The sequence below is a fragment of the Empidonax traillii genome, unplaced genomic scaffold (assembly GCF_003031625.1).
Source record: "Empidonax traillii isolate 1590-97213 ecotype Southwest subspecies unplaced genomic scaffold, ASM303162v1 scaffold651:size361119, whole genome shotgun sequence".
Classification (NCBI taxonomy): Eukaryota; Metazoa; Chordata; class Aves; order Passeriformes; family Tyrannidae; genus Empidonax; species Empidonax traillii.
Window position 1 is genome coordinate 115399 of NW_020955844.1, and position 26328 is coordinate 141726.

The 26328-nt window shown below is 43.9% G+C and overlaps 1 protein-coding gene across 3 annotated transcripts in view; it reads right to left on the minus strand.

The window, feature by feature from the left end:
- Positions 1-2196: 2196 nt before the first annotated feature.
- The window catches only part of LOC114065368, a 30522-nt gene continuing 6390 nt past the window's right edge, over positions 2197-26328 (minus strand). Inside the window, exons 1-9 of one of the 3 annotated variants that reach the window (XM_027899244.1) lie at positions 24763-24875; positions 21482-22335; positions 14207-14368; positions 11605-11791; positions 10380-10534; positions 9120-9146; positions 7497-7615; positions 3521-3640; positions 2197-3013 (exon numbers count right to left, since the gene is read on the minus strand). In XM_027899244.1, the coding sequence (XP_027755045.1) occupies positions 3544-3640; positions 7497-7615; positions 9120-9146; positions 10380-10534; positions 11605-11791; positions 14207-14368; positions 21482-22288 (1554 nt within the window). In that variant the 5' untranslated portion in view covers positions 22289-22335; positions 24763-24875 and the 3' untranslated portion in view covers positions 2197-3013; positions 3521-3543. Of the gene's footprint in view, positions 3014-3520; positions 3641-7496; positions 7616-9119; positions 9147-10379; positions 10535-11604; positions 11792-14206; positions 14369-21481; positions 22336-24762; positions 24876-26328 lie in introns of those variants that run through there. The other 2 variants (XM_027899243.1, XM_027899242.1) reach the window with 2 other exon arrangements.

Below are 26328 nucleotides of genomic sequence, written 5' to 3' on the forward strand. Positions count from 1 at the left end.
GGTGCATTGGCCCGATTTTCTTTGCTTGTTCTCCAACTCCCCTGGGGTGTTAATGGCTCTCGTGACTCCTGCTGTGCAATTTTTCCTTCTGTGAAAGTCTATTTTCCTTCTACCTTCACAGATGTGTTTCTGACTTACTTTTTTTCTAGGCCTCTAGTTGGGTCTCACTGACTTTTGAGTTCCCTGCATGTGACTTCTCGTGTCAGCACCCTCTTCAGCTCCACTGTGTACCACCTGGTTGCACTATTGAACTCAAGGTGTTGTGATGTGCTGTAGACAGTGGCTGAGACTCCTGCAGGTGAAGGAAAGCTGCTCTGTCCAGGAGGGTGCTGCTGGCTGGGAATGAAGGAGCTGAGGAAAAGCAGCCCTGAGGCCATCTGTCAGTTGAGGCTATTGTATGCAGTGCTGTCACTGAACCCAGATTTACAGAAAGAGCACCCTGGTGCTGAGCATCAGCACACTTTGCCCTTAGTGCCTTTGTTGGTTCTTCTTGCGGGCTGCCTGTGGCTGCCCGCTCTGTGGCTTTGGAAGCAAAGCCCAGCAACAGCAACTAATACAGGGCTGCTCAAAGTTAACACTTCCCCTTTGCTCTATCTGAATTTTCCAAAGGCTCTCTTTGCCCTGTAGATCTTTAAGTACAGCACCTGCTTCAAAAGAGCAAACTTGTTTCTTTGCCAGAGTTCAAGTTCTTTAGAAGCTTGGAGGTAACAATTCTTTTCCTGACCAGCTATGCTCACCTGAAACCCTAAAGGTGTGGCAGTTGCTATACTACAAGCCAGGTGCTCATTAATGAAATCTGAAGACAATTATCATAATAATCATGCTTTTATTAAATTTCTTATACTTGTATTACAATGCATCCTGGAGTAGAGAACTATACAGTATGTTACACATTATAAATACATTTAATTCTGAAAATACATGAATATATTTTGTATAATGCTATAATAAAAAAAGAGTGCTAGCTCATATGAGTTGAAAAAAAAATCCAAACCACCAAACTTATACCATGAATGGAGGTGGTGGTAGGAAATACCAGTTCATGATGCTACGTCTTAAAACACATTAAATTCAGTTTGCACTGATTCACATTCCTTACAGTCTCTGTAAAGCTGCAGAGATAATGGAGGGTGTATGTAAATGCAGGATTTTTGTTCCCTGTATTTATGGAGATATATAGATTATTCACAGAATAATCAAGTAATAAATCTTTCTAGCTTTGCATGAAGCTAGCAAGATACGCAGTGAATAACCAAGTCCTGCAGCAGCATCAGCTCTAACTGAAACATTAAACATAGCACCTACTTTAGGGAGCTAACTCTTAGTCAGCACAGACCTTTCTCTTTTTAATTGGGGTTTGGTTATTTTGTATATTTTTCCTGGGTTTTTTTTGAGGTGCTACTTAACAACATTAGCAACCCTTCTGAGTACTTGGAGAAGCAGGTGTGGGCTACTGCCTTCACTCATCCCTGTAAACCACAGCTGCCCTGGGAGAGCATGGCTGAGCTGTCCTAAATTCCAGAGAAGATGCTGCTCTGGTTTGGAGGACTCCAAGGGCTCCAGCTGATCTGGGTGAGCAATGGAGAAGCATCTCCTACTGAAAGACTAAGTCTGTTAAAGCTTCTTAAACCTTGGTTCCCAGGCAAGTTTGGGTTGGGGAGAGTTTTTAAACACCAATTGCTTTACTTGTAATTCTATTTTAATTTAGGGGATAGAATGATGCTTTATCAAGCGGCAAGGTTAGTTTACTTAAATCTTTACTCCATGTGCATTAGTTATTTTGCTAGTACCAATGAGAGCTAGTGTGCAGGGACCACTGCAACCATGGGACTTGCAGAAGCATGCCCTGTCTGTTCCTTGAGCCTGGAATCAGTGAACACGTGGCAATAAGGCAGCCACCAAATACACTCATAGTGTTACACCGTTCTTAATGTATCCCAAAAGAGCACCAGTTTATAAGGGTGTATTTGAATAACTGCCTTGCAGCTCTGCTCTCCCTCTCACCTCTTCCCATCAGAGACTGCTGGCTGAGCCACACAGCAGCATGACTGCTCCACCTACAGCAGAGGACTTAAATGTAGCTTAAAAGTAGGAATTCAAGCCTGGTGTCCCACTTTGCTCCTCTTCTCTGCCCCAGCCCCGTCCCCCCCCCCCAAAAAAAAAAAAAAAAAAATTAAAAACCAAACACCGAAAAGACAGAACAATTAAAGGACTGATAGCACAAGAGCTGGGCTGCCCAGTGAAGCAGAGGCACATTGCCCTGCGTGCACCCTCCAGTCTCTGGAAAGGCTGATTCCTGCAGTACCTCTCCCACTGGTCTCTACAGTGAGCATGCACGATGCTGACGTCTGTGTGGGGTAGTACTGGAGTCTGGGGGCCTCTGCAGAAGGAGTAGGCTCACGGGATGGGAAGCCAGTCATGAATTCAGGAATTACTTCAGCTTTACACACTTGGTTTTCTTGTTGAATTCCAGTGAAATGGCACAGCTGGACATATGCTGCTCTGAAGGGAGGAGCTGTGCTGGGAACAGAGACTGCAACTGAGGCCCCCCCCGGGAGGAGGCTGTCCTTTCAACAGCCACTTCTGCACTGGGCAAGGAGTCCCTGGCAATCCTTAGATGATGCTGTGTCCCATAAAGTTTACATTTATTTGGGCTGGAGAAGGTCTCCAGAAAGCAATGACAGTCAGTTTAAAAGTTTCAATGTTTCATGTAATTCTGTTCCAGATTGAAGGAAGGATTTCTGAGTCTTAAAACTCTCTGTTGGTTATGTTGCCACGATGCAAATAGCAGTTTTTCATCCATGACTTTTGTAAGTACACTTCATGTTCAGGAGAGAAGCCATAAATAGCTGAGGATGCATCTACTTACAGACCTTTTTCAACCTCCCCCTTCCCTCTTTCCCTTTCCATGCTCAAATCAGAGTTGCTCTATTGACAACTGTAAGATGCAGATTGCACAAAGTAACCCTGGGGTTCTTGGGTTTGTGTCCTTTGGTGTTCTCACGTTGCCTTTCTGAAACAGACACATGCAATGAATGTGAGATTGGAGAGAGTTTCTCTGCATTTAACCTGAGTTGGGAAGGTGGGAGATGAACTGAGGCTGGTTCTCATTTAATCTTTATTATGGACAGATTGTCTCGTTCTCAAGACATTTGGTTGGCTTATTATTTGGGAGTCTTTTTGACTGACTGCAGATAAATGAATTTGCTCCTGTATTCTTTTTGTAAAAAGGCTGAATGATGTAGCCCGTATGACTACAGTTGCCTTTAAATTGTGGGTTAAAATGAAAAAAACCACAACAAACCAAAACCCAACAAACCAAAAATTGGAGGACTATTAAAATGAATATATATGGGGTGTAAACCCATATAATCTGAACTTCAAAAATCAGACCTGTTGCTGTCTTTGCATGCTGAGGTATGTCTGGATGAAGGAACAGGACTACCTCATTTCTGTGCTGAGAAGGGGCAAAAAAAAACCCCAACCCACAAAGAAACACATGCTGTTTTACTTATTTTACCTTGTTTCATTTGTCTTGGGTTATCAGAAAGGCCACATGTTTTCATTCTTTGTATTTTGTCCCAGAACAATCATGGAGTTCCTCTCAGTTTTCTTCAGCTCCGAAGACATAATATCTGGCCTTAACAAATGGAAAAATACAATTGAATTTGACAGGGGTCAGAATGCATGGCTGTGTTTTTAACATTAATATGCTGTGCATATGTACCCAACATCCAAGCTATACCAAAACAGCTTCCTTTTCTCTAGTCTGAAATTCCAAAACAGATGCTGTCCAAATATTTGTGGCAGCATGGAAAAAAAGAGAGAGCCACAAAATGTAGCGCTTGGCATGGAGTCACACTGTAATGGATGGACACAAACATCATATTGTTGAGAGCAACCAGTATTTTCTGCCTAGCTAGCAGCCAGGGCATAGACTCATAGTTGAATGTCGCAGGGAAGTTACAAATTCTGGCTTGAAGTACTAAATAGGAAATTAAGTGTTTTGAAGACCAACACTAAGCTAGCTGCTGTGGACTGTCTTCAGCCTATTTTTTTGTTCATTATTTATTACACATGATTGAAATAAGTGTAATACCTCCTGTTTGGTTGAAATGACTTAGCTTAGGTCTCTGGGACTTATGAGAGACAAACCTTTTAAAACACCTTCTAAATATTTCTTTAAAATAGCTTCTGTTTAAGAAAGAAAAACTCTAGTTTGGTGTTTTTAAAAAGCAAAATTTGAAAGTTATTTGCAGAAAATATATGGCTATTTATTTCAAGTATTTAATTTGAAAAATTTTCAACTCCAAGTCCTGACTGATGCAGTACACTCTTTTTCTTGCCAGCCACTGCTTTGTTTTTTATCTAAATGTTGTATGTTTTTTTTGTTTGTTCAGCTCTTAGTTCTTTTGCAATTGGATGGTCAAACTTCTGCATTGATGTTGTTTTTTAATTCTTTGTCTGTTTCTCAACTCTGAGCACAGCGATCTCCCTTAGTAGTAATTTCCCAAGTAAAGAGCAGGGTTTAGATTTGGGTCTGAGGTTCTAGGGACCTTTTCAACCTTTGCTATACAGTATTGAAGATAGGGGTTTGTAATATTAGAGCTGCACTGTCCTTCCTTAATTATTTCACCCTAACCACAAAGTAGGTGTCATACAGCAGCAAGCTTTTGATGGCTTTAAACTGAAACAATTATCTTTGCTATGAAAAATACTGTATTTTAGGTTAGCTCATGCCCGTGCAGCTGCATTAAAGCTACAGCTCCCACAGATAGCCAGCTGGCTATGTCTGCACAGGAATGTCAGGAGGGGATCACTCAAAGCTGCTCACGTTAGATCCTGTCCTGGAAAGCTGGGTCCATGTGCTGCCTAAGTTCATAACACTATGCTCAAGTCAGTCATCAGCCTGTTCTGCCTCTTTGCACAAAATAGATGTTGCTTTGCAGGAATAATAGTACTAGCAGGAAAAAGAAAATGAAATGAAAACCTGAGCCTGTTTAGAACAATGTCTGACAAACCAGAATCTTGTACCAGTATGTTTACCTTGGCAGGCCCTCCTCTCCTGCTAGAAGAACCAAGTTCCCTCTCTGCTATGAGAATTCTTTTCTGGNAAAAAAAAAAAAAAAAAAAAAAAAAAAAAAAAAAAAAAAAAAAAAAAAAAAAAAAAAAAAAAAAAAAAAAAAAAGGAGAGAGAGACAGAAAAGAAAAACAAAACAACTGCCCTGGAGGAGATCATTCATCATACACAGAGTGGGAGCATAAAAGGGGATTTGCTTTGACCTAGTTACAAAAACAAAAACAAAGAGACTTTCTCTAATTGCCCAAATGACTCAAGTGGGACTGGGTGTCAAAAGCAACAAACTCTGCTTCCTTTGGAGCTGTATGTTAATATAGGGCACCGGGATCCAGCCTGTTCCAGTTCGAGACCTGGAGCTCAAGGAAGCCCGGGTAAGCAAAAGCCAGCCAGCTCCATATGCCTGCATGTACAAACAGGACTAGGAGCCAGGACAAACATGTTTCATGAATTATAACAAAGACAGTGGCTTTAAATGCTGAGAGTATCAGGCCTTCAAGGTTTGCTTTGCCAAGAGCTGCAGATGAGTGAGACTTTCTTGTTTTTCAAAAGGTCTGTCTGTCCAGCAGCATTTGCTGGCCTGTAATTGATCTGGTCTGTCATTGATCCATTAAACTTAACCTTTTATTTCATAGGAGCCTGAAGGCAACTGCATATCCAAATGCCACATGAGCAAGGTGCCCAAATTTTCCAGGCCAATGTCAGTACATTGTTATTGCTGGGTTTGGGGTAAAAAGAGCAAGATCAAATACAGACAGGGCTAGGGAATAAGGAAATGGAGGCAGATAAAGGGGCATGAGTAGAGGCAAGGGGTCTATGTAGATATAGACAAGAAGAGAGTTAGTAAAAGAAAAGGCCATTCATCAGCTACAGAAAGCAGCCTGGAAAAATAAGTGTACAAGATGACTGGGGCTGCCTGGTTACAACCAGGTAAAAAATTGTCCATTTGACATCTCACCGTATAGCATTTCCATGACAGCCATAGTTGTCTAGTCTAGGAGACTAATTTCTAGGGAGTTAGAATTGCTATTAGGAGCTATTGGGCTGGCCCTTTTTTGGAAGTATATCAGTTTAGGCACTTGAGGATCTAGCCTTCAATTCTCATGCAGAAAAGACTGGCACCGTCTTCTGTGCTGCAGAGAAAAACCAAGCAGGAGATTAAAGAGACAGAACTTTTCTGAAACCCAAATAAAGTCCTAGTTCTATTGAGGTTTAGAGGAAAGGTTCACAGGAGTTTGTATTTTTTCCCCAGCTGGTTCACCATCTATTTTAGATGGAACCGTTTGATCTCTTTCTGCTTTGTGTTTCTTTCAGTTTCTCAAACAATAGGAGGAAGTTTGCCTGTTACGTGTGCTTGGGCCCCAACTAAGCTTTTCCCAGCTGGAAAAGTGACTCCATGAACTACAGAGGTTTTTTTCTAGCTCTAATTACAAGATTCCCAGTTCCCTTATGTATTTTGTAAGGTAGGTACAGGCTGTCTTAAGGGGAACAATAGGACATTCCTGAGTGCTTAAACAACTGCTGTTTCCCCACCGTCACCCCCTCTAAAACCTGAGGAGGGTTTAAGAACATTTGAGCTGTTCTGCTCAAGGTTACTGAGACCTCAGCTGAAAAAACATACAGGGAGGTGCACAGCTCTATGTAATGCTCCTGCTTTGGTGAGTAAGATACCCAGGCTCTTCCTGTTACCTGATTATATACACAAACATTCCAAACTCATCAGACTAGCTGGGAGAACTTGGCAAGCACACCGGGAATATCTGTACAAGAGGTAGCTGGCGGCACTGTCAGATAGACATGCACCACACAGTATGGCTCAGAGGCCAGCCTGTAACTAGCCTGGTAGGCAAACTTGTCTAAGGGACCAGCGTGGAACTCCTATTTCTATTAAGACCTCGTGCTTGACCTAAATATTCATCTACAGCAACAAGCAGGTCCCACTCATGAGCACACACTCAGTAAACTTCATCTCCCTTCCTCTGACAGGAAACCATCTAGCTGATCCTGACTGTCCCATCCCATCACACACCATGTGCAATATTGGTTACCATTCCACTGGATGAAAGGTGGGAAAGTGGACAAAGGAGACCATTAACCTTGACTGTAATGCTTGGAAGGGAGTAGAAAGACAAATAATTAGACTATAGAGTGGCTCTGGGTAATTGTCATCATCCCCTTGTCCTACTGGGGGTAAGCACCATCTTTTAGGGACCCTAATGTTTCCATTATTCTCACACAGGTAACATCCAGTTGGGATCTTAGAGCATCTGGGCACTAAGGAAGCAAATGGCACTGCTGTCCAGGACCAGCAATAGAGGGAAGGTAAGGAGTGGTCTTCTCCAGGCATCAACAACCAGAGGTGAATCTTCTACCACCTCCTGCCAACACTAAGTGAAAATCTCCCATAGCATTGCCTCACCTGTACAACTGTGGGCAGGACCTCTTCAAAGCAGCAGAGGTCAGTCCCAGCTTGTTCTGATTTCTCAACCGTGTCTTTCTCATAAGGTCTCTCATTCTCCCCCAAGCATGGCTCTCTCCCTAGGGAGCAAAAAGAAACCACAACCTGAAGGACCAGTGGCAAGTTGCTGGCAGACTTAATCTGGCCAACATATGATACTTTGGGGGACTCCAGGGTGGTGGGAAGAGGGCAATGTCTTTCAGAAAGATAGGGGTCAGGTTCCACAAAAGGATTTTTAACACTATGCAATGATACCTAGTGGCCAGCCTGTACCTTTATAGGGCACAAGGAGACAGGATGGAAGAATTGTGACTAACACCATCCTTTTTTTGTACTTTGTTTGGTAACATTTTCCTGTCTAGGACGCTGCTGTTCTATCTGACTTAAGGGTTCAGAGAGTGAGGGCACCTCACTGGTGAGTGCTGAGTAGCAGCCTAAGGGCAGCTTTACCCTATTGTTATACTGTACTAAAGGAAAAGATTGGTTTGGTTTCCTACCTACTCACATGCGCCCAGGGGGCCTTTACAACAGGACCCAAAAAAGCAGTTTGACTCTCTTATCCTTTCTATTAGGCCAGGTGCACTGTTATCAGCCCTTTTCAAGGTGGCAACTTTTGTGGACCATGAATTAGAAGAGATCAAGCCTTTGTTTCCCTGTCACGTCTGCAAGCCACAGCTATTGGGCCCTTACATTTGAAATGCTAATAGAGATTATCAGAAGGTCAGGGAGTCTCAGAAGGCCATCCCTAATGTTTATTCCCTCCAGGCTGAGGTCATCTGGACTCCTGAACTAAAAGGAGCTAAGAATCAAAAATTTTAATTTTTTTTTCTATATTGTTTCAAATTTCCTTAAGTGCTGGCTGGAAAACCTAGGGAACAGAACAAAAATGACGGTGCCCCAGAACTAGCATAATGGGTAGAAACGATTCCCATTTCAGTAAAGTTCTCAAACCATTATCACCGTCAGAGCATTGTTCTGCCCTGTCCCGAGGTTCCTGCCCACTGTACCACCAGCAGAGCCATAACTACAGGAGTTGTGGCCACCTTGAGAGCATAACCTGGCAGCTGCCCAGCCACACGTACCAGCCACAGCAGTGCCTATTGCAGTAACTTCCTGGGACTCTGCAGAGTTTTCAGTTCAAAACTTCAGATGAGGTCACAGGCTCAGCTGAGAACTGCAACACAGGATTCTATGCTATTGAGTTAATTGTCTGTAAGCGAGACTGTTTACTTGTGGAAATAGCAAACCTTTGTGTTTACTGCTAGGATTAATGTGTGCTGTGACAGGATTTTGGAGGCCTCGACAGTTAGTCCCTCGTTGTGCTGGTGTTGTCTCAGAAAAGCAAGCACAGCTAATACTGCAGAATGCCTGAGCAGTTGCCTGCTCCTGAGGGCTGTCATCTGCAGTGGGGGTGGCAGAACAAGGGACCACACGGGTAAGTCATAATATTTGTGTGTTACTTTGATAGTAAACTTCGGGGGTCAACAAACCTCTTTTGTTCATGTACAGTGCTGTGCAGTACAGAAGCTTGGTCCCTGATAATGCAGGCACAAGTTAAAAATATTCTGCAAAGACAGTACGTACCGAGATGTTCTTGCTGACATCCAGACCCTAAAAACAAAAAGCAAATACAATGATAAGTAACAAGCCAGTGAGACCATCTCCCATTGTTGGCAAAAGACTAGGCTTTGTTCTCAGCTCTGCCCTGGCATATACCCATAGCCTTGGTCAAGTCCTTTATCTCTTTACTGTTCAGTCTCTCACGTGTGACAATCCCTTCTTTCTTTTACCACCTCTCATCTCTCTTCAGTATTTAGACTGTTAGTTCATGTTTATAGTACCAAGTACGCTTAGGAAGAGTGTAGCAGACAGAATTCCCATACAGTAAGTGCACTGTAGGAATAAACGGGGCATTTCATGTTCGGGTTACAAAACTTAATACTAAGTGACAATACTAAGGTGTGATGTAAGAAGAGAGCACAAGGATTCAGTTTAAGGAGCATGGATCTTGGTTCTCCAGTCCTGTGAAGTCATCAGGACTTCCCATGTGCTTAAAGTACTCTGGAAGCTGACTGGACACAAGCCAGAACATGGAACACTTTTCAGAATTCAGCCTTAATTCGATTTCTGAAGTTCATCGAAGTGTTTGTGACATATTTACAACTTCGGGGTGGAAATTTCAGGAGAAGGTCTTTCCCGTGAGAGACCTACTATTTCCTCTTTCCTGTTGGGCTGGGAATATTCTGATTAGAGTCTCTGCGCTGGCATTTCAGCATTTCTGATCCCCACCGGAACATGAAAGTGCTGAGGCAGCCACAAACAATGGGAAAGAAAGGGAGAGGAAAGCACTTATCCTGGCTCCCTTAAACTTCTGAGACATGGATTCCCTAAAACATCCTTTAGGGACTGGAGCTAATTACATTGATATGCTGCTAGTCTGGTAGTAAGTGTGGACAGCTAAGGATTGATCCACTAAAATTTTTGTATGTGGTAATGAATGCTTGGTTTAATCTCACTAACATCAGTAGCGAAGATACTTATGACAGAGTCCACACACTGAGCTATTTGGAGTTGGTGAGGGCTAAAACCCATGCTGGTCTCTGCAGTGTTCCTTTCCCCTGCACCAGTGATCCATTTGTGCCTTTCTTGACATAAAGACAGTCCTTCTTCCTTTAGATCTGGGAGTAGAAAGACACACCCTGGCCCTCACTGTCCCAGCCCTGCTTGATAGCAGACAGGGTTGGTTTGTTCCCCTGGCACCTCACACTCACCTGCCTGAGCAGAACTTCTCTCTGCTTCTCCCACAGGTCCCACTCAGGGTCTGCCTTGAAGCTTATCACTCACCTTTCTTACTGCAGGGTCCTTTGATGGAGAAGCCTGTCCCTCAGCCATACTACTAGCTTCTCTGAACTCATTCTCCTTGTTGTTCCTATTGTTTGATGACTTCCTGAGCCCCACCATCAGCTGGCTCTTTCCTGATTCCGGGTATCTCTCGCTTCCTGCAATAAAATGCAAGGACTTGTTCACTCCTCTTAGCTAGGATGGCCTCTGGGCAGTGCTACCAGCAAGTTACAACTCCAGATGGGATTAGAACGCTAAGGACTTAAAGATGGGATGAAACCATATGTGTCTTCATGCCACACTGCAGTGGAGAAAAGGTTAATGCTCCAATAAAGTGCCTGACCATGGCAGGACTTTCTAAGGGTTTCTTCATGGTCTTCTTTTCCTTCCAAGCCTGCTCTGAAAATGCCAGGAGAGGGTATTTTTGAGTCTCAGCACCAGAGATCCCTAAGGCCAGTTACACCCTCGCTCAGTCCTCTTAGGAGGCATGCTGATATTCTGTGTTTCATCAGGTATTAGAGATGGGCTGAAGTCCAAGGTTTGAAAGAAACTCATTAGCATCACTTAGTGAGCTAGTTTACATCTAACATTGGATCCAGACTCTTCATCTGGCTCAGTCTTTCTCAGCCTTCTAGAAAAGTTGGTCTCTGATCCAAGCTTTGCAGCTGGGGCTTATTTCCACTTGGTCTTTAGAACAAGTCATCTTCCAGGAATGTGTTCTGTGCCTGCTTGAGAGGGTAGGAGACTAACAACAGGTTAAGGCTTTCTATCTTAGATCAAATCCTACCTTGCCTGGGAAGATTTTAAAGCCACACAGAGGGGCTCCACTAATGGACCCATTTGGGCATGCTAAGTTTCCAACAGAAAGACCCATTTTATAATGCATTTATCCTAATCTTTATAGCCACAGCTGCAGAGCAAAAAGCCCTGATTTGCACAACTGAAGCAGCCAGTATTAAAATCCTATGTATAGGCAAAATATTTTAAATTGCTTCTCTTGGATTTCCAGCTAAGGTTTAGTTCTACTAACACCTTACTCTATTCCCATTGTAATGGTTTGGTTTTAGGCCTCTTCCTGGTTACCAGGTCAAACCTAAGGAAGTACCCATACCCCAGTATTCCATTCTATTCTTTACGTAAGCTGAAATAGGGAAAAGAAAGAGGCTGGTCAGCTTATTTGACCAAGTGGTGGCAAACAGGAGGGCAGGTTAGACATATCTGAACTCACCATTGCAGCTGCTCAGCTTTTCAGTGTTCGCTCCTATTTCTGGGATGATGGAAAGATCAGATGCATTTCCAGTCTGAACCAAGAGGCTATGAGGTCTGCTCCTCCCAGCAAAAATTGTTTTCATGTCTTGATGTGAGCTGAAGAAGATGCTGGCAGCTCCACAGGAGCAATGCTGCAAAAGGTACTCCTATACCAAACAAAAAGAAAGTATGCAGGCTTTCAGGCTGCAACAGCCCAAGGTAACTGGACAGTGTGATAGCACAGACAAATTGCCATCATTCCAGCCCAGGGATGTCCATCCTTGTCCTGAAACCCACCAGAACCCAGACAAATTACTTAATTTTCTAAAAAGCTGAGTAGCCTGGAGTTGGTAATAGAGTTTTCATGGATTCATTAGCATTTAACTTAAATTGCCTGACACTAAGCATCTTTTTGGTTTGTTTCCTAGGAAGAACTGAGTATAAGTGTCTAAACACAGAGCTGTGCAGCTAAGGCATTAGTGTAAATAAACAGATCTGTTAAAACAATGACTCCAATTTTAAGATAGTGCTATTTGTTTTGGAACATGCGCAGACAACAATATCTTGTATTTTTGTTGGTGGGATGCCACAGTTCTCTTGCAAGTTACCAGTCAAATTGACTATATGTGGTATTTCAGCTGGTGTACTTCCTCTGTAGCTCCTGGAGTGTGAAGGGGAGATTTTCTACCTTACATGACCATATTGCACAAGAATTTGGTAGGGCAGGAAGCAAGAAGAGTTTTATCCAGATGAAGCAGAAAGGGAACCAAACTGTTTATTGGTTTTGGAATCAGGACAGGCCAACACCAGTTTAGCACCTCTGGAGACAAGCAATTGAAAGTTTCAATGTCACTTTTTTTTCCCTGTAAAGCAAAGGATGGGGAGCAACAGTGTTCCCTTTGTGTCCCAGGATCCAAGTGTCATCAGTCTCTGTGGTGATGTCTGTACTACTCTCAAGAACAGCACTGAGAGCATTGGTTATCTACAATCCTCGTGACCAGCTCTTACTACTACACTAACCACTCTCTGCTTTGGGGGTTGTGTCTTCCCTAGCCATATCTGGGACATGGAAACCTTTCCATGCTCATGAAGAGTGAATGTGGTTTGTAAAGGAGCCTTTGGACACCCTCCAAAAATACGATGTGGACAGCAATCTTCACGTCTCATGGCAAATGGGGTAGTAGTGTTCCTCTTCTATGTAGTCATATGTAGTCTATGTAGTCATAAGAACAAAATGGCAGAGAGCTGCTCAAATATAGGAGATGCAGGCACCACAGAGATACCTGGGAGAGCATCCAGTTTTGTAGAGCACACCGCAAGTGCTGAATGTTACAACTGGGGATCCAGTTCCCCACTGAACAGTATGGGACAAACGCATCTCCAGGGGCACTGCTGAGAAGTCTTGAAGATACCAAAAGATCAAGGTTTCAAATATTTAAATGAAAGCACAGTGCCTTTCATTTCAGTGGGAGCTGGGGAGGGGGCACATACACCAGATGAGTCTGCAGCTTGGAAGAGTTACTTTGAGCAATGACTCACCATTGTAAAGCTCCAGGAAATGTGTTAACAATTCCCAGGCTCTATGTAGGAGGCTGCATTCCTCTGAGCATGAGATGGGTACATGGAAATTACGAGCTACTTTGCTCTGCAACCTGACTCAGAACTTGGCTTTGGCTCTGAGGAGGAGTCAGTCACCTACTGCAGACCCAGTCCCAGCAGGTGGGAGAGCAGCACCAGGGGAAGAATGACGCGATTGGGAGATTAAAAGCCTCACCACGGTACAGCTGGGAAGAAATAGCTGAGTGTGACAAACCCCTTTTGTTCCTTTGGGGAGAGATAAAATAAACAGAAAGGCAGGGGAGGAAAAAAGCTGGAAACCTTGTGTGATGACTGAAGAAAAAGAGAAGTAGAGGTGGGGTAGAGCTGAACAAAATATGCAGGGGCAAAAAAATGCTGTTTAGGTGGACACTGAAATGATTTGCAAATTTCAGTCAAATTCCCCAGCTAGCTCTGGCTGATAAAAATGACAAATGGGAACACTGAGATGTTTTGTGTCAGAGATTCTTCATCTGGCAGCTCAGAAGCACAGGAAGGGAAAGAAAGCATGGAGTTGGATAGTAGCACCACTACTTTTCTTTCCCATTGTGTTGCTTTGTGAGAAATTCTGGGATTTTGATATTTGAAACCAAGAAGTTTCAAATGAAATCAAAATACAATTGCTAAGGAGGTTTGTGGATTTCATTTTGATAGCATTGAGGAGAGGATATGTGTTCCTGGGAAGTTTACAACTGTGGAGAAGTAAAAGCTAATGACTTAGACCTGGCCATTGCATGAGGTGAGAGGGGTACTTTTTAACCCAACAGAAGCAAGCACATCTGGGAAGCAAAACTGAAGAGGAACAGAAGCCCAAGCCCACCCTCAGGAAACTAAGCCCATTGTGGTGAGCAAAGGCTCCCTGAAGTCCAGAGTACCCAGCCCAGGTGGGTGATGGATCTGGTAAATTAGCATCTCCCCTCACACAGAACTTTCCATCTGGGCCATGACTATATAATTTAATGGAAGATACTATAGTGTCTGCTTACCTCTTTTAAATGGGACATCTTCTGCTCTTTCTGCAAGCTGCACACTTGTTTTTGGAGACGCAGGTTGTGCTCCTGCAGCTGCCCAATCTTTTCAATCAGTTGGCAAATGTGTTCTAGGTATCCCAGACCAGATCCCAGGGCTTTGCTGTTACCTTGGTTCACCTGCAAAGACAACGCATCTTGGACCATGGAGTAACAACAGAGCAATTCTAACTAGCAGCTAAGGGTCCTAGACCCTCCTTACAGTCACGTGTGCTTCCTCTTGCACGAGGCTTTGGTCATAGACAGATTTGAGCTACAGCATTGCTTGCTGGAGCTCTTTTCTGGATTACTCAGCAATATCCACAATCAGAGGGACTCTTCTGACTGATCACAGGCTGACGCAGAGGAAAACCTCATGACGACTTGTTTCTAGTTCCACCTCTCAGGCTAATTTTTGTCTTTTAGTACCCACAGGACCCTTACAAACAATTATGGTTCTACTGTATGGTATAGATGGCTGGGGCTAGTATGGCTCACTTAGCCCATAGTCCTCAGTGCAAATCACGCTTATGTGTACTGAGGCTGAGCTTGGCTCCTACTCAAAGGCACATATCTGCAGGTTGCATTGATTTGCTGTGTTGTGGCCAACCCGAGGGCACATTTTGTCTGAGGTACTCAGACTGCTACATCACTAGTGAGTTTCTGAGAGAGATGTGTGTATGAACCAAGCCACCAAAGAGAAGGAACATCTTTCCACTGGTCTTTAGCAGATCCCAACTTACATCCTGTTGCTACTTTCTCAGTCTTCAAGAGATGTTCAAAGAAAGTCTGCAAGATCAACTTTGCTGTCTAGCTGTGGTAGGATAATCTCCACTACCAATCTCTCTTCACCCAGCACTTGCCAGAGTCTCACTGCTGCTCCGTCTAGGGCAGTGCCAGAGACAGAAATCTTGCGGCAGAGGAAAGGCAACGATGCTTCCCAGCCCCCTGCTCTGCACCTCACCATTTCTGGTCCCAGGACTTCCCTGGTGCACAGCAAGTGTCCTCCCCTGTACCGTGAGCAGGCTGTGTTGGACGTGATGCAAACAAACTCATGCAGAGGCTCACTTCCACCTTGGCGCTGCCTGCTGATGTGCGTGTGATATTGGTAAGTAAAATAAGCCTCGATCTTTACAAAAGCAGTGCTCTAAGTTTATCTTACTTCAAAAAATAAGTTCCCTCTACAAAAGCAGGAAACTTACTCTGTCTCCTTTCCCACAACAATCTACATTTTTGGGGAAATGCCAGCCTTGGGACTCTTCCTGTCTTTTCATTATGTCAGAAAGCTCATGGTGTGTTTAAAAATAATCAACATTAGGATTTACTTCTTTTTAAACAAATGATGATACAACATTATTTATAAACAGGTATTATTATATCCAGATGGTTTTGTGTCTGAGGTTGGGACAGAGGTTATTGACTCCAAGCCAACGAGTCATCCACATTCATGATTTTTCTTTTCCTCTCAGGCAGAGCCTGCAGAAGTGATAGCAAGACAAGAGTTACTCAGCCATGAAACTGAGTATTCAGTGTGGCTGTGCAGTGGGAAGAGGTACAGCCCCGGGACCCAAAGGGAGACCAAAGCCTGTGTGGTGTCTGGTAAGAAAAGCTTGAATCAAAAGCACTATAACCAACATATCTGAAAGCAGCTAGGGAGTTGGGGGTGCCTAGCTTCAGAAGCATGATTTTCAGAAAGTACATGAGTAATAGCTTCTGAAAATTTGGCCATTTTGAGCAGTCCTGAAATGAACAGTCATTTTTTTGTATGCTGTCCCAATGGGTTGTCAGATGTTCCTCATTATCCTTGAAAATATAAGTTTTCTGCCACACTCTTTTTGCGCCCCCACACTCGTAGCAACTCCCCTTCCGCCGGTTTGCTGTTGCATGACTGTTGGCACACGTATTGCCCTGAGGACACACTGAGCCAAATCTAACCCCTTATATCTGTGGAAACAAAAGGGGAAGGTACAAGAGACAGAGGAGGTCTTAGAGAAGAGTATGATATAAAATATTTGATTCTAAACTTAGATTGCAGAAAAAGCATGAAGCATTTGTGACTTCTTTCAGTTAGAGACACTCTTTTTGTTTGTCCTGTACTTAACGCTGTACAGTCCTGCTTCACGTCCACAACTGCTAGGTTTGTAGGGCAAAATGGGCAGGGGGAAGAAAAGAGAAGGTGGCCCTGATTTCCAGTGCTCTGTGTCTAGGGCTGAAGGCACTGGAAAGAAAAGGTGTGTTTGGGGCAGGCGTGGAGAAAATCTGGCTTTTAGCAAAAGTTAGACAGAACTTCTAACTCCTGAGAGTAAATAAAGGTGCCTAGAAAATGAGAGGGAAAAGGTGAGGAGTAGTTGCTCCAGGTCTTAGGTGGATCTACCCCTGCAGAGGACCTAAACCAGACTGAAGGTTGGACTCAGTATGCTGAAGACCCCTGTTTTACAGCCAGCCTTCAGAGGCTGCTTAGGGCAGGCAGTTTGGCCTATTTGATAGGAAATTTATCTGCATTTTATTGAAGTGATCCCAGAAAGTGCAAATGAACAAGAGGCAAATCAGGCAGGGCCTCCTGTGCCCACACATTCCTGCATGGCCAGCCACCTCAGTGGTCAGCACGGAAGAGTAGAAACTTTTGCAGGGGGGGAGTTGCTTCACCTGGCTTGCCCTGCCACAGGGCCTGTTAGCATCAGAATTGCTCAGATATGGTAGGTGTTTGATACAGAAAATTTGTGCAATGTAGCTGGTTTCCCCCAAAACAATTGCGCAGAGAGGGCCTTTCTAGGAACCCTTCAAGGACTTTGTTTTTTCATAGACTAGAAATACCTAAACAGCCCTTTCTATCTTCTGGTGATACCAAGTGCATAGAATGTGGTCTGTCCTATTCTGGTCTAAATATTTTCCTTTCAGCACCTGAGACAGTTTTATGCTAGTAGTGAAGAGTGAGCAACCATAGAAAAACTGCAAACATTTTCCAGGATGAGTCTCTTCCAGACTCTGTCCTTCCAGTTGAAGCTTCCCAAAACATTCACCTAACAAGACTGAAATTTTTCCCACTTCGCACATGGGAATTGTCAAATAGTACTGGAACAAAAGCTGTATGCCCATTTCTGAGTTGATGAAATCCATGAAGAAGGAAAAACACCTTGCCTACTTTTCTGTAAGGTAAAGATGAGAAGGATCAGACAATTTATGAATCAAATGGTGGAAGTTGCTCTAGGAAAGTAACAACATAATGTATAAGTAGGTGCTGGACTTTGCTTTTAGGTACATGAGACTGAGTTAGACCCTCATCTGGAAGAAAAGGAGTCAAAGGCTCTCAGCCGTGCTGTGCTGAGTTACTCCCATTATGGTTTTGACCCTGCAGAGTTGAGGTTCACTACACTGACTTTACACCTGCGTAACTAAAAAGAGATCTCTGCCCTTGTCAGTGCTCACCTGAATAAGTTTTGGGGACAGCTTTTCGGTACATGTGTCTCTGGCAAAAAATCACTACAGTTGTGCTGGCCCACAGATTTCTTAGGAAGTTTAAAAATACAGGATCACTATCTGCACTGGGAACTATGGCTAATCCAGAGCCCTCGAGGCAATATTTTGACTAGTGTAAAATCACTTTTCCTCTGAGGCTACTCGAGTTGCAGAGGTGGAAACCTGTCCCTCTTGTCTTTGTGTAACACTGTGCTCACTGCAGCATCTGAGAGCTACAAAGATTTGAAGTTCAGTGGGAGCTGCAAGAATGACAATTACTTTCAAGCCCCTTGTCCAACTGATCTATAATCAAAATCTGCATTTCTGGTCACCTGAGCAGCAGTTTGTCCTGCCTCATTTCAGCCATTATCTGTTACTTGGATACACATGGTGTGCTTTTCATCAGTTGGGCTCAATGGACAACTGTCCTGGGCTGGACCTGACAGCAGGAGCTGAAGGTGATGGGCAGCTTGCAGGGGAAGATTTTCTTCATTCCGACAAGAGCTCACTGATGGATTTTGCACTGTCTCAGGTTTCTGCGCTTCACACAATGCTCTTCACTTTCTCTTATGGATAGTTTTGAGTTATACTGTGCTCCATCCTCCCATAAATCCCTCATTGCGTGCTCTTGCCACATGGGCACGGCCAGTAGAGGGGCAGCACAGTCACTGCACCGACCGCCACCAAGGAACATAATTACGGGCCTCCCATCATGGACTCAGAGCGACTGGTTCGTGACGCCGCAGGTTGAGCGGGAAGCATTTGTCACTGGAAGCTGACAGCACCAGGAGCCTTGTGAATAACAGGAAAGAGAGGGATCGTGCTGTATATTTCTGAGTGCTCCACCCTGCTGTCCAGGAGGGGCTGTGCTTGCCGATAGTGTCTGGTTTCCTCTGAGCAACACGCACAGGCTATGGGGATGACCATCACAGGTTGCTCTATTCTTCCCCTGAACCATACCACTCTGTAGAGAAGCATTTTGACTGCTTTGGCCCAGGATAAATTGCACTGCATGAATAATGAGGGGTTTTTCATTTAATGATGAATTATAACAATGTTCCCACCCTCTCTCTTCTTCTAGGATATGGGCTGACTTTAAATGTAAACTTTATGAAGTGTGAGGAAACGTTTGTAAAGCAAAAGCATCAAAAGCTATATATCTTCAAACTGACCCCGAACATTTAATTTTGATTAAAAGGAAATGCTTTTATTTAGGCTTCAAAGTTCTTTCTCTTGTTGTTTGACAGCTTCCACTTTCTTTCATCTTTCCAAATGCAGGCAAATTTCAAAATAACAACAGTTCAAAACAAAAGATCAGAAAGCTTTGTTTAAGAAATGCCGGACTGAAATGATTTGATGTATATTTTCAGCCAAAGCCATTCACCAACTGAATCCAAATGGTCAAAACATTTTGTTGTTTCCAGTCTCTCTTTTTCAGTATTTTCCTTCCTGTTGTCTTGGAAGTGGCCCTAGCAGTGAGGGAGGTCAGGAGGACATCAAGGGACAACCTCATCCAGAGACTGAATCCTTGCTTGGCTGTGGTGAGCCAGTAAGCGCAGTGCTGTTGGCATTGCCACAGCCAGCTGGGCTAGGGAAACTCAACTGCTCTCCTCTTACTTGGAAGCTGCGTTCCCAAAACAAGCAACAGAACTGAGGAAGTTGCCGTCACCTATAATTAAATAATGCTGTCACTTAGCATTAAATATAAGCCAGTGTAAGCACTCTTGCATGTCTATCAACATTATTGCAGCAGGAATTGATTTGATGGAGCAATTTGGTTTGCCACATTCTTGCCAAGCAGGGTGGGAATACCCTGTATACTGGCCTGCTTTCTTTCAGACAACACTGGTTGCATTTCTAGGGGTACCTGAGTCCCTCAGAAGACATCAGGCCATAGAAGAGATTGGCTTCTAAGTACCATGTTGTAACTTGGACAGGTTACAGGCAAATGTGAAAACCACAGAGTACGCCTGAAGCAGAACCCCAGCTGGGATGAACCAAGATGGATCCACCAGGTGTATGGACAGGTGATCATCTGGACATTGCTTCTGAGCAAGTCTCACTGTGTCCCACCTCTGTTATATGACAGTGAAGACAGGTCAGCCTTGTGCAGATTTGGTGAGGGCAGAAGGCTCTGCAGCTGCAAGAGGCTGTCCTGATGCTCTGAGGCACACAGAGCAGCACTAGCACAGGGCTGTGCAGCAGCCAGTGGGCATTTCTTGTCCCAGTCAGCTTGGGTGCTACTTGGCATCCCAGCAGTTTGAAGAGTGCTGCCCTTGAGATACAGCAGCCTGGAGGTGCTCTGTAAAGAGGGCCAAACTTCCTCAGCATCTAGGTCACAGCTGTATTTATACAGCTCAAAAAACAAAGACAGAAAAGTGCTCTGGGGCACAGAGCTTTAGCACTCAGTCAGTGAGGATATTAAAAAGGAGGGGAGATAAGCCACCAAGAGCTTCATTTCCTCTTCAGCTTCTTTCTAATTTATTCTCTTGTTTATTTAAATGCTCTGCTTTGGGAAACTGAGGCTCCATTTCACAAAGGATTTAAATGAATTTCACGGGCATAAAGAGCTGTCAGACAAGACCAATCTGGCTGCAAACCCTCCAGAGTGCAAGAGAGATTGTAGGTAACTTTTTGGGAAGTCTCCGTATGGTCAGATTCTGCTGCTCTGATCCTTTCCTGAACTCTCTGCCAAACGAACAGATCGCTGACTGTTTCGTATCTGTGAGAAATAGACATCTGTCTTCTGCCATGTGTGAGACAGCTCTGGGGAGGAAGAGGCTGCTCAGATGGATTGTGTGTTGCTTGTACTGCCTTGGTATGCAATGTTAACAGAGATGGGACATCTCTGACCTTTCTTGCTGCTTGAGAGGGTTTCCTGGAGAGGAAGTCCAGCACCTGATAGTTCATGGCTGGGGCAGAGAGGTCATGGTTAAACTGTATGCACAGCACACATCACTTGTTACTTGGCTTCCTCCTACCCATCTCCCATTCCAATTTGTCGCTATTACTGCAATGAATGCCCTAAAAAGAAATCCCCACTATGCACGGTTTGATGCTGGTTCCTGGAATCCACTGCAGTGGGCAGACAAGGCAGGGATCTGTCACCACTTCCGCAGCATGAGGCTTCAGGCAAAGCACAGGGGTGAGTGTTTGCCAGCATTTGCTACAGGAGAAGGCGCACAGAAGAGCTTTTTCTCTCCTGTCAGTGGCACAGTGTCCCCAGCAATGGGGAATAGAGGAATTATGGAATGGGACAACCTGCTGAAATTATGTCTTTTCGGTTTGGTCCATCACAGCTGTGCTGGTGAGTTAAAATGGCATCTCCAGCTCCAGCCCTGCAAAGATCTGAATTTGTGCATTAGCTCCCTGCTCATATATTATTTAGGAGATCTGGCTCAACAGGACACAACAGGCCTGGACAGAAATGTAATATCCCTTAGACAACTTCTGTCCAAATTTCAGTGCTCCAACAATGGTCTGGTTGTTCCCAGGTATGATGACTAACTTCACAATCCTCATTTTGAGACCAGAATCAAGTCCATCTTCTACTCTGGGGCTTTTTGAAACATCACATCTCCAAGAGCCATTTGTCATCCTTACCCAGACCTGATATTTATGAATTACTTCAGAATTTTACTGCTGTGAAAAGACATCTTAAAAATCAATTACCATTATTTTCAGCTTACAACAGTTTCAGGGGAGATACTCTAAACTCAGAAATGTCCTAATTTGCAACAAACAGGACTTGAACCTTGACTGGGGTGTTTGGACAGGCCTAGTTTAGGTGTTTCTTACCTCACTCAGTCTACAGCATTCATCCATGTATTCATTCAGACTGTCACTTGTGGGGTATTTCTTCAGAGGATGTCCGTGGATCTGAAGGTCTTGCACGCTGCCAAAATTCTCTGGGATATTGTCAGCAATTGTCTTTGGCTCTTCTATGGGACCTGGGGTGGAAAGAGTGCTTTCCCTGGAAAGGTCCATCTCTGGGGTAGGTTCCTTTTCCGGAAACTGCTTATCACTCTGGTCAAAATGTTCATCAGGACTTTCTTCCTGAGGGATGCTGAAGTCTTCAAGGGAAGTTGTAGGACCCTGCGCAGCATCTGCCTCCTGGCTGTAGTAATCATCTTGCTTTTTGCTCTCTGGATCTTGGAGGCTGACTTCTCTGGCATGTTCTTTACATGTTCTCATAAGCTGATGGTCAATTTCTGGAGAAGAAGAGGTGCTAAGCACACCCGAGTCACAAAAGGAGTCTCTGCTGTGAAGCACAAAGCTCTTCTCTGAGCCAGTCGGCGTTGATGGAGAATTAGCCCCACTCGGCAATTCAACCCCCGAGTCCTCAGATTCAAATTTGGAGAATCTATGAAGTCGGCACTTGGACTCGAAGGTGCTGAGGTCAGGCAGGGTGGCTACATAGTCGGTGCTTGCCAGGCCATCTGCACAGTCTGGATCTGCCGGTGCGGCTGCTGCATTTGGATTTCCCAGGCAGTCTGGTGGGAGGCTGGCGCCGGGAAGATGGGGCTCTTCTGTGCAGGCTGTGTCTGCTGGAGCCTCTGGGATTAACCCTGGGTTTTGAATTCCTTCATTACTCAATATCTTCATGTGTGTTAACACAACTTTGTCCTCAGCAGGTGGGCTCTTCTTACCTGCTTAAAAGAAAACAAATAGAAGGTCACAGAAGGTAACAAAACTCAGTGTCTAACGCATCCCCTGAGGGATGTGGAATGTATGTTAACTGTCTATACTAGGGTGATAGAAGGGGGCAGCCCTAATTTGCTTTTCTTGAGCTATATGAAGCTTTCTTGTAAGCTTTGCTACAACAAAAGTGTTGTGTTTCATAGCCCCTGAGTCCTTTAGAGGGACTCATAAATGCATACAGTGTTCTGATTTAGTAGATAGGTAGAAAACAACACATGTACCCAGATGACTTTTTAGTGATTACTTGCATATAGATGCAGAGAAGTACATGTTCTTTTAGTATGACAGACATTAATTTAAGGCAAATATTCTCTCTGATTTAAATGCATTCTGAACCAGCAGAAAAAAGAGTAAAACAAAATCTGTCTTTCCACAGGCTTGAGTGAATTTTGGGTTGCAATAACCAATTTGCAAACTGTTTGGTAATCTCTGCAGTATTCTCTGCACACATACAGGTGACAAAAGCAAGTACTGATAGGAAAAGCAAATGAGGCACTTTTACACTCCCCGTATGGTTTTAGCTATGAAGTAATTTCTTTAAATGAAGTCCGACATATTTGTAAAGAGTAAGGAGATGGGGGCAGCTTTGTTCAAGAGCTTTTTGCACATGGACAAAGAAGATTTGTTTTCAAATCACAATTATTTTACACAGTAATGTGGTAGAACAATCTCTGGATGAAAAGCTGATCTTCAGCAGATGAAGATCTGCCCCCAGGTTTACTTATAGTTTTTATTAATATAATATTTCATAGTGGAGACTTCTGGATCACAATCGTATGAGAGCCATTTAGCAAACTGCAAATCTCAGTTCCAAATCCAAAGATTGTGAATTTGGAACCAGGAATTACTGCAGTACAAAATTTCAGCTTCTCTAGTATCTTTTCCCTTATTAGTGCCTAACTCAGAGCACCTCAGAGGGCTACGATGCATACACTTTTCTGGATGTGTTACTTCCTACATCATTTCCTATCATTCTCCCCTCCTCTTTCCTTTCTTTTCACCTGAATCAAACCAGTAGCAGCTTCACAAACTCACTCCCAGTAGTGTAACTGCGCCTCGGATCCACACCACCAGTGGTGGTGCAGGGAAAGCTGTGCTGTGCAGCTCTCCTTCATGGTAACCCAGAAAACTCCCTGTTTCAGCAATAACCCATTTTCCAGCCTTCCCTCCTCCAGCTCACATTCTGCAATATACACAGACAAGGCAGACTTTTACTTACTAAGGCCAAGTGAACTAGTATATGGACATTTTCTACTTTATTTAAATTTCCTTTATTTGATCTTGTGAATTTCCTGGGATACCACTGAAATATGCCCTTTGCGTAGACACCCACAGATTTAATATTTTACACTGGATTTTCATAAAGGGCAGTCAGTGATAAATAATCCCATCTGATGGGCTTTTTTTGTGGAATTTGGGCACATAGTGCTTATAACACCTTATATAAGATCTTGTTTAGCCTATACAGAACTACACTGCCTCCCTTAGCAGGATTGACAGGCATCTCTCCAGTACAAATAGTCTGGAGAAGAGAAGGCTTAGAGGTGACCTCATCACTCTCTTCAGCTACCTGAAGGGAGCTACCAGGTGGGGGTTGGTCTCTTCTCCCAGGCAACCAACAATAGGACAAGGGAACATGGGCTCAAGCTCTGCCAGGGGAGGTTTAGGTTAGATGTTGGGAAGAAACTCTTTACAGAGAGAGTAATCAGGCATTGGAACAGCCTGCCCAGAGAGGTGGTGGATTCACCATCCCTGGAGGTTTTTAAAAAGAGATTGGATGTGGCCCTTAGTGCCATGCTATAGTAATTGGAGTTGGATCAGGGGTTGGACTTGATGATCTTGGAGGTCTTTTTCAACCCAATCTATTCTATGATTCTATGATTTTGGACAGTCAGCGCCAGACCTCAGCAATACACCACCAGTACATTGTTGTGGTGAGGCAAAAGAAAAAGACATTGCCCACAGAAATGCCCAGGGAAGCTCATCAGGAGCTGCCTGTGCTGGGCTGTGTTGTCCTCCTTCTGCTTTTTGGATAAGCATCCTCATACTGAACTGAGGACAAAGAACAGGGTGGCTGGTTTGCAGCTTCACACACAGCAAAACACCAGCTATAAGAGAGAGCTGGGTGCCAGGTCTTGGAAGGAGGTGGAGCTGAGTCACTTCTGATTTGGAGTGAAGAGGATCTACCTGCTCAGCTGCAAACACCTCTTGGCAGCGAGAGGCAAAGCATGTATCTGCATGAAAAAATACAAGGCTTACAGGCTCTCCTGATGGCATCACCACTCCAGCTGGCCAACAAAACCACTGAGAGTCAGGAGGAGAGCAGTTGCATTCCTGCACTTACTTTTAAGAACAAACCATACAAGTGTCACTCTTACCAGGAATTACTATATGCAATAGTAGTTCCTTCCCACAGACTCTGATTGCCTTCACTTATTAATCATGCCATGCTTTCCTTTGACTGGATTTTCTCACTTCTTTCAATCTGCCCCTTTTTTTTTCTTGCTTAACTGGTTTTGCTCTGGCCTACACAAACATTTCTTTGTCTGAAATCAGGAAGCAGCATGTTAAAATGTGGTCTTGCTACTTACAGAAAGAGATGTCAGACACTTTAATTCATATCGTTTATGACTACAAAAGCTGCAATGTGTACCAGAAAGTTTGGCTGCAGTAGAAAAAAAACAGAAAATGAGATGAAATCTCTGACCCTCTGTGTGAGGATTGCCTTGATGCCAACAACAAAGTCCTTTGCTCTCCCCCTACTGTGGTCACTAGCAACATCACATGGTTTCACAGAAATTTCTTGTTTATCTGTTCCAGGCTGCAAACCATTGATCTCAGCATTGTCATATCCTGTTAACTACAGTGTTGAGTATTTCTTATTTATCCTCCCAACCCTTTGTGATGATGCAAAATATTATCATCCCCCTACCACAAGACCAGAATAGAGGCAAAGGATGGCAGGATTTTGCAACACAGGCACCTCATCTTCATTCATTCAATTATACTTTCCCATGGTCACTGAGGTCATCTTTGCTACAGCAGAGATCTCCCATGATTAAGGCAGTGACCTGAAACTCAAGTTATTCTTGTTGCACCTCAGTGTCAGAACAGTCTCTCTTCCTCTGTGTTAACTGAGTTATGGAATCTAAACCATGGGGCTTCCAACAAGCAGATTTTTTCTGCTACGTATCTTGAAAGAGGCGTACAAAAGTGCTCAGCTCTTTCAAGCATATTGCTAACAAACACCAGAATGGTGCAAATAAAGCTCATCTGTGCAATTAAAAAAAAAAAAAAAAAAATGGAGCCAGAACCTCAGCTGCTATAAATTTACTAATTTCCAGAGCCCTTAACAGAATTGTGTTAGCTAGCTAATTTTGGCTGATGACTTGGCCTGAAGTGCTTTGTTAGGAGCCCTAAGTAAAGCAAGCTAGGGAGATGAACTTCTGGCTGGCACTGGAGGGAGCATGCTGCAGGGGTATGGTTACAATCCTGCTCGGAGACTTCTGAAAGGAGGTGTGAAGAGCTTCACAAAGCTGAACGGGTGCATTAACGACGGTAAGATGTATTTAATTGTGCTGGAGGCCAGCCAGGTTTGACACTGCTGCTCCTGGGAATTCAGCCAATATTTTTTTGTTGTTGTTTTTTGTTTCTTTTCTCCTGGACTGGTTTTCCACACCCCTCTGGGTGGAGGTAAGGTATCAAACGCTGCAGCTTTTAGGCAGCCAGGGAAGGAGTGGAGTTTTGTGTGCATGTTTCAGAATAAGTACAGCTTCTTGAAGTATCTCGGCATGCGTGCCCAGCCCAAACCTTGTCTCAGGTTAGCTTATGCTACTTGCTTAGTTGCCCTCTCAAAGGGTTGTATGGTTCTGTAATCACCCTAGAGATAAACAGGGTTCCCTGGATTGAAATATGTGCTGTAACTGAGGGTGACTGATTATGCG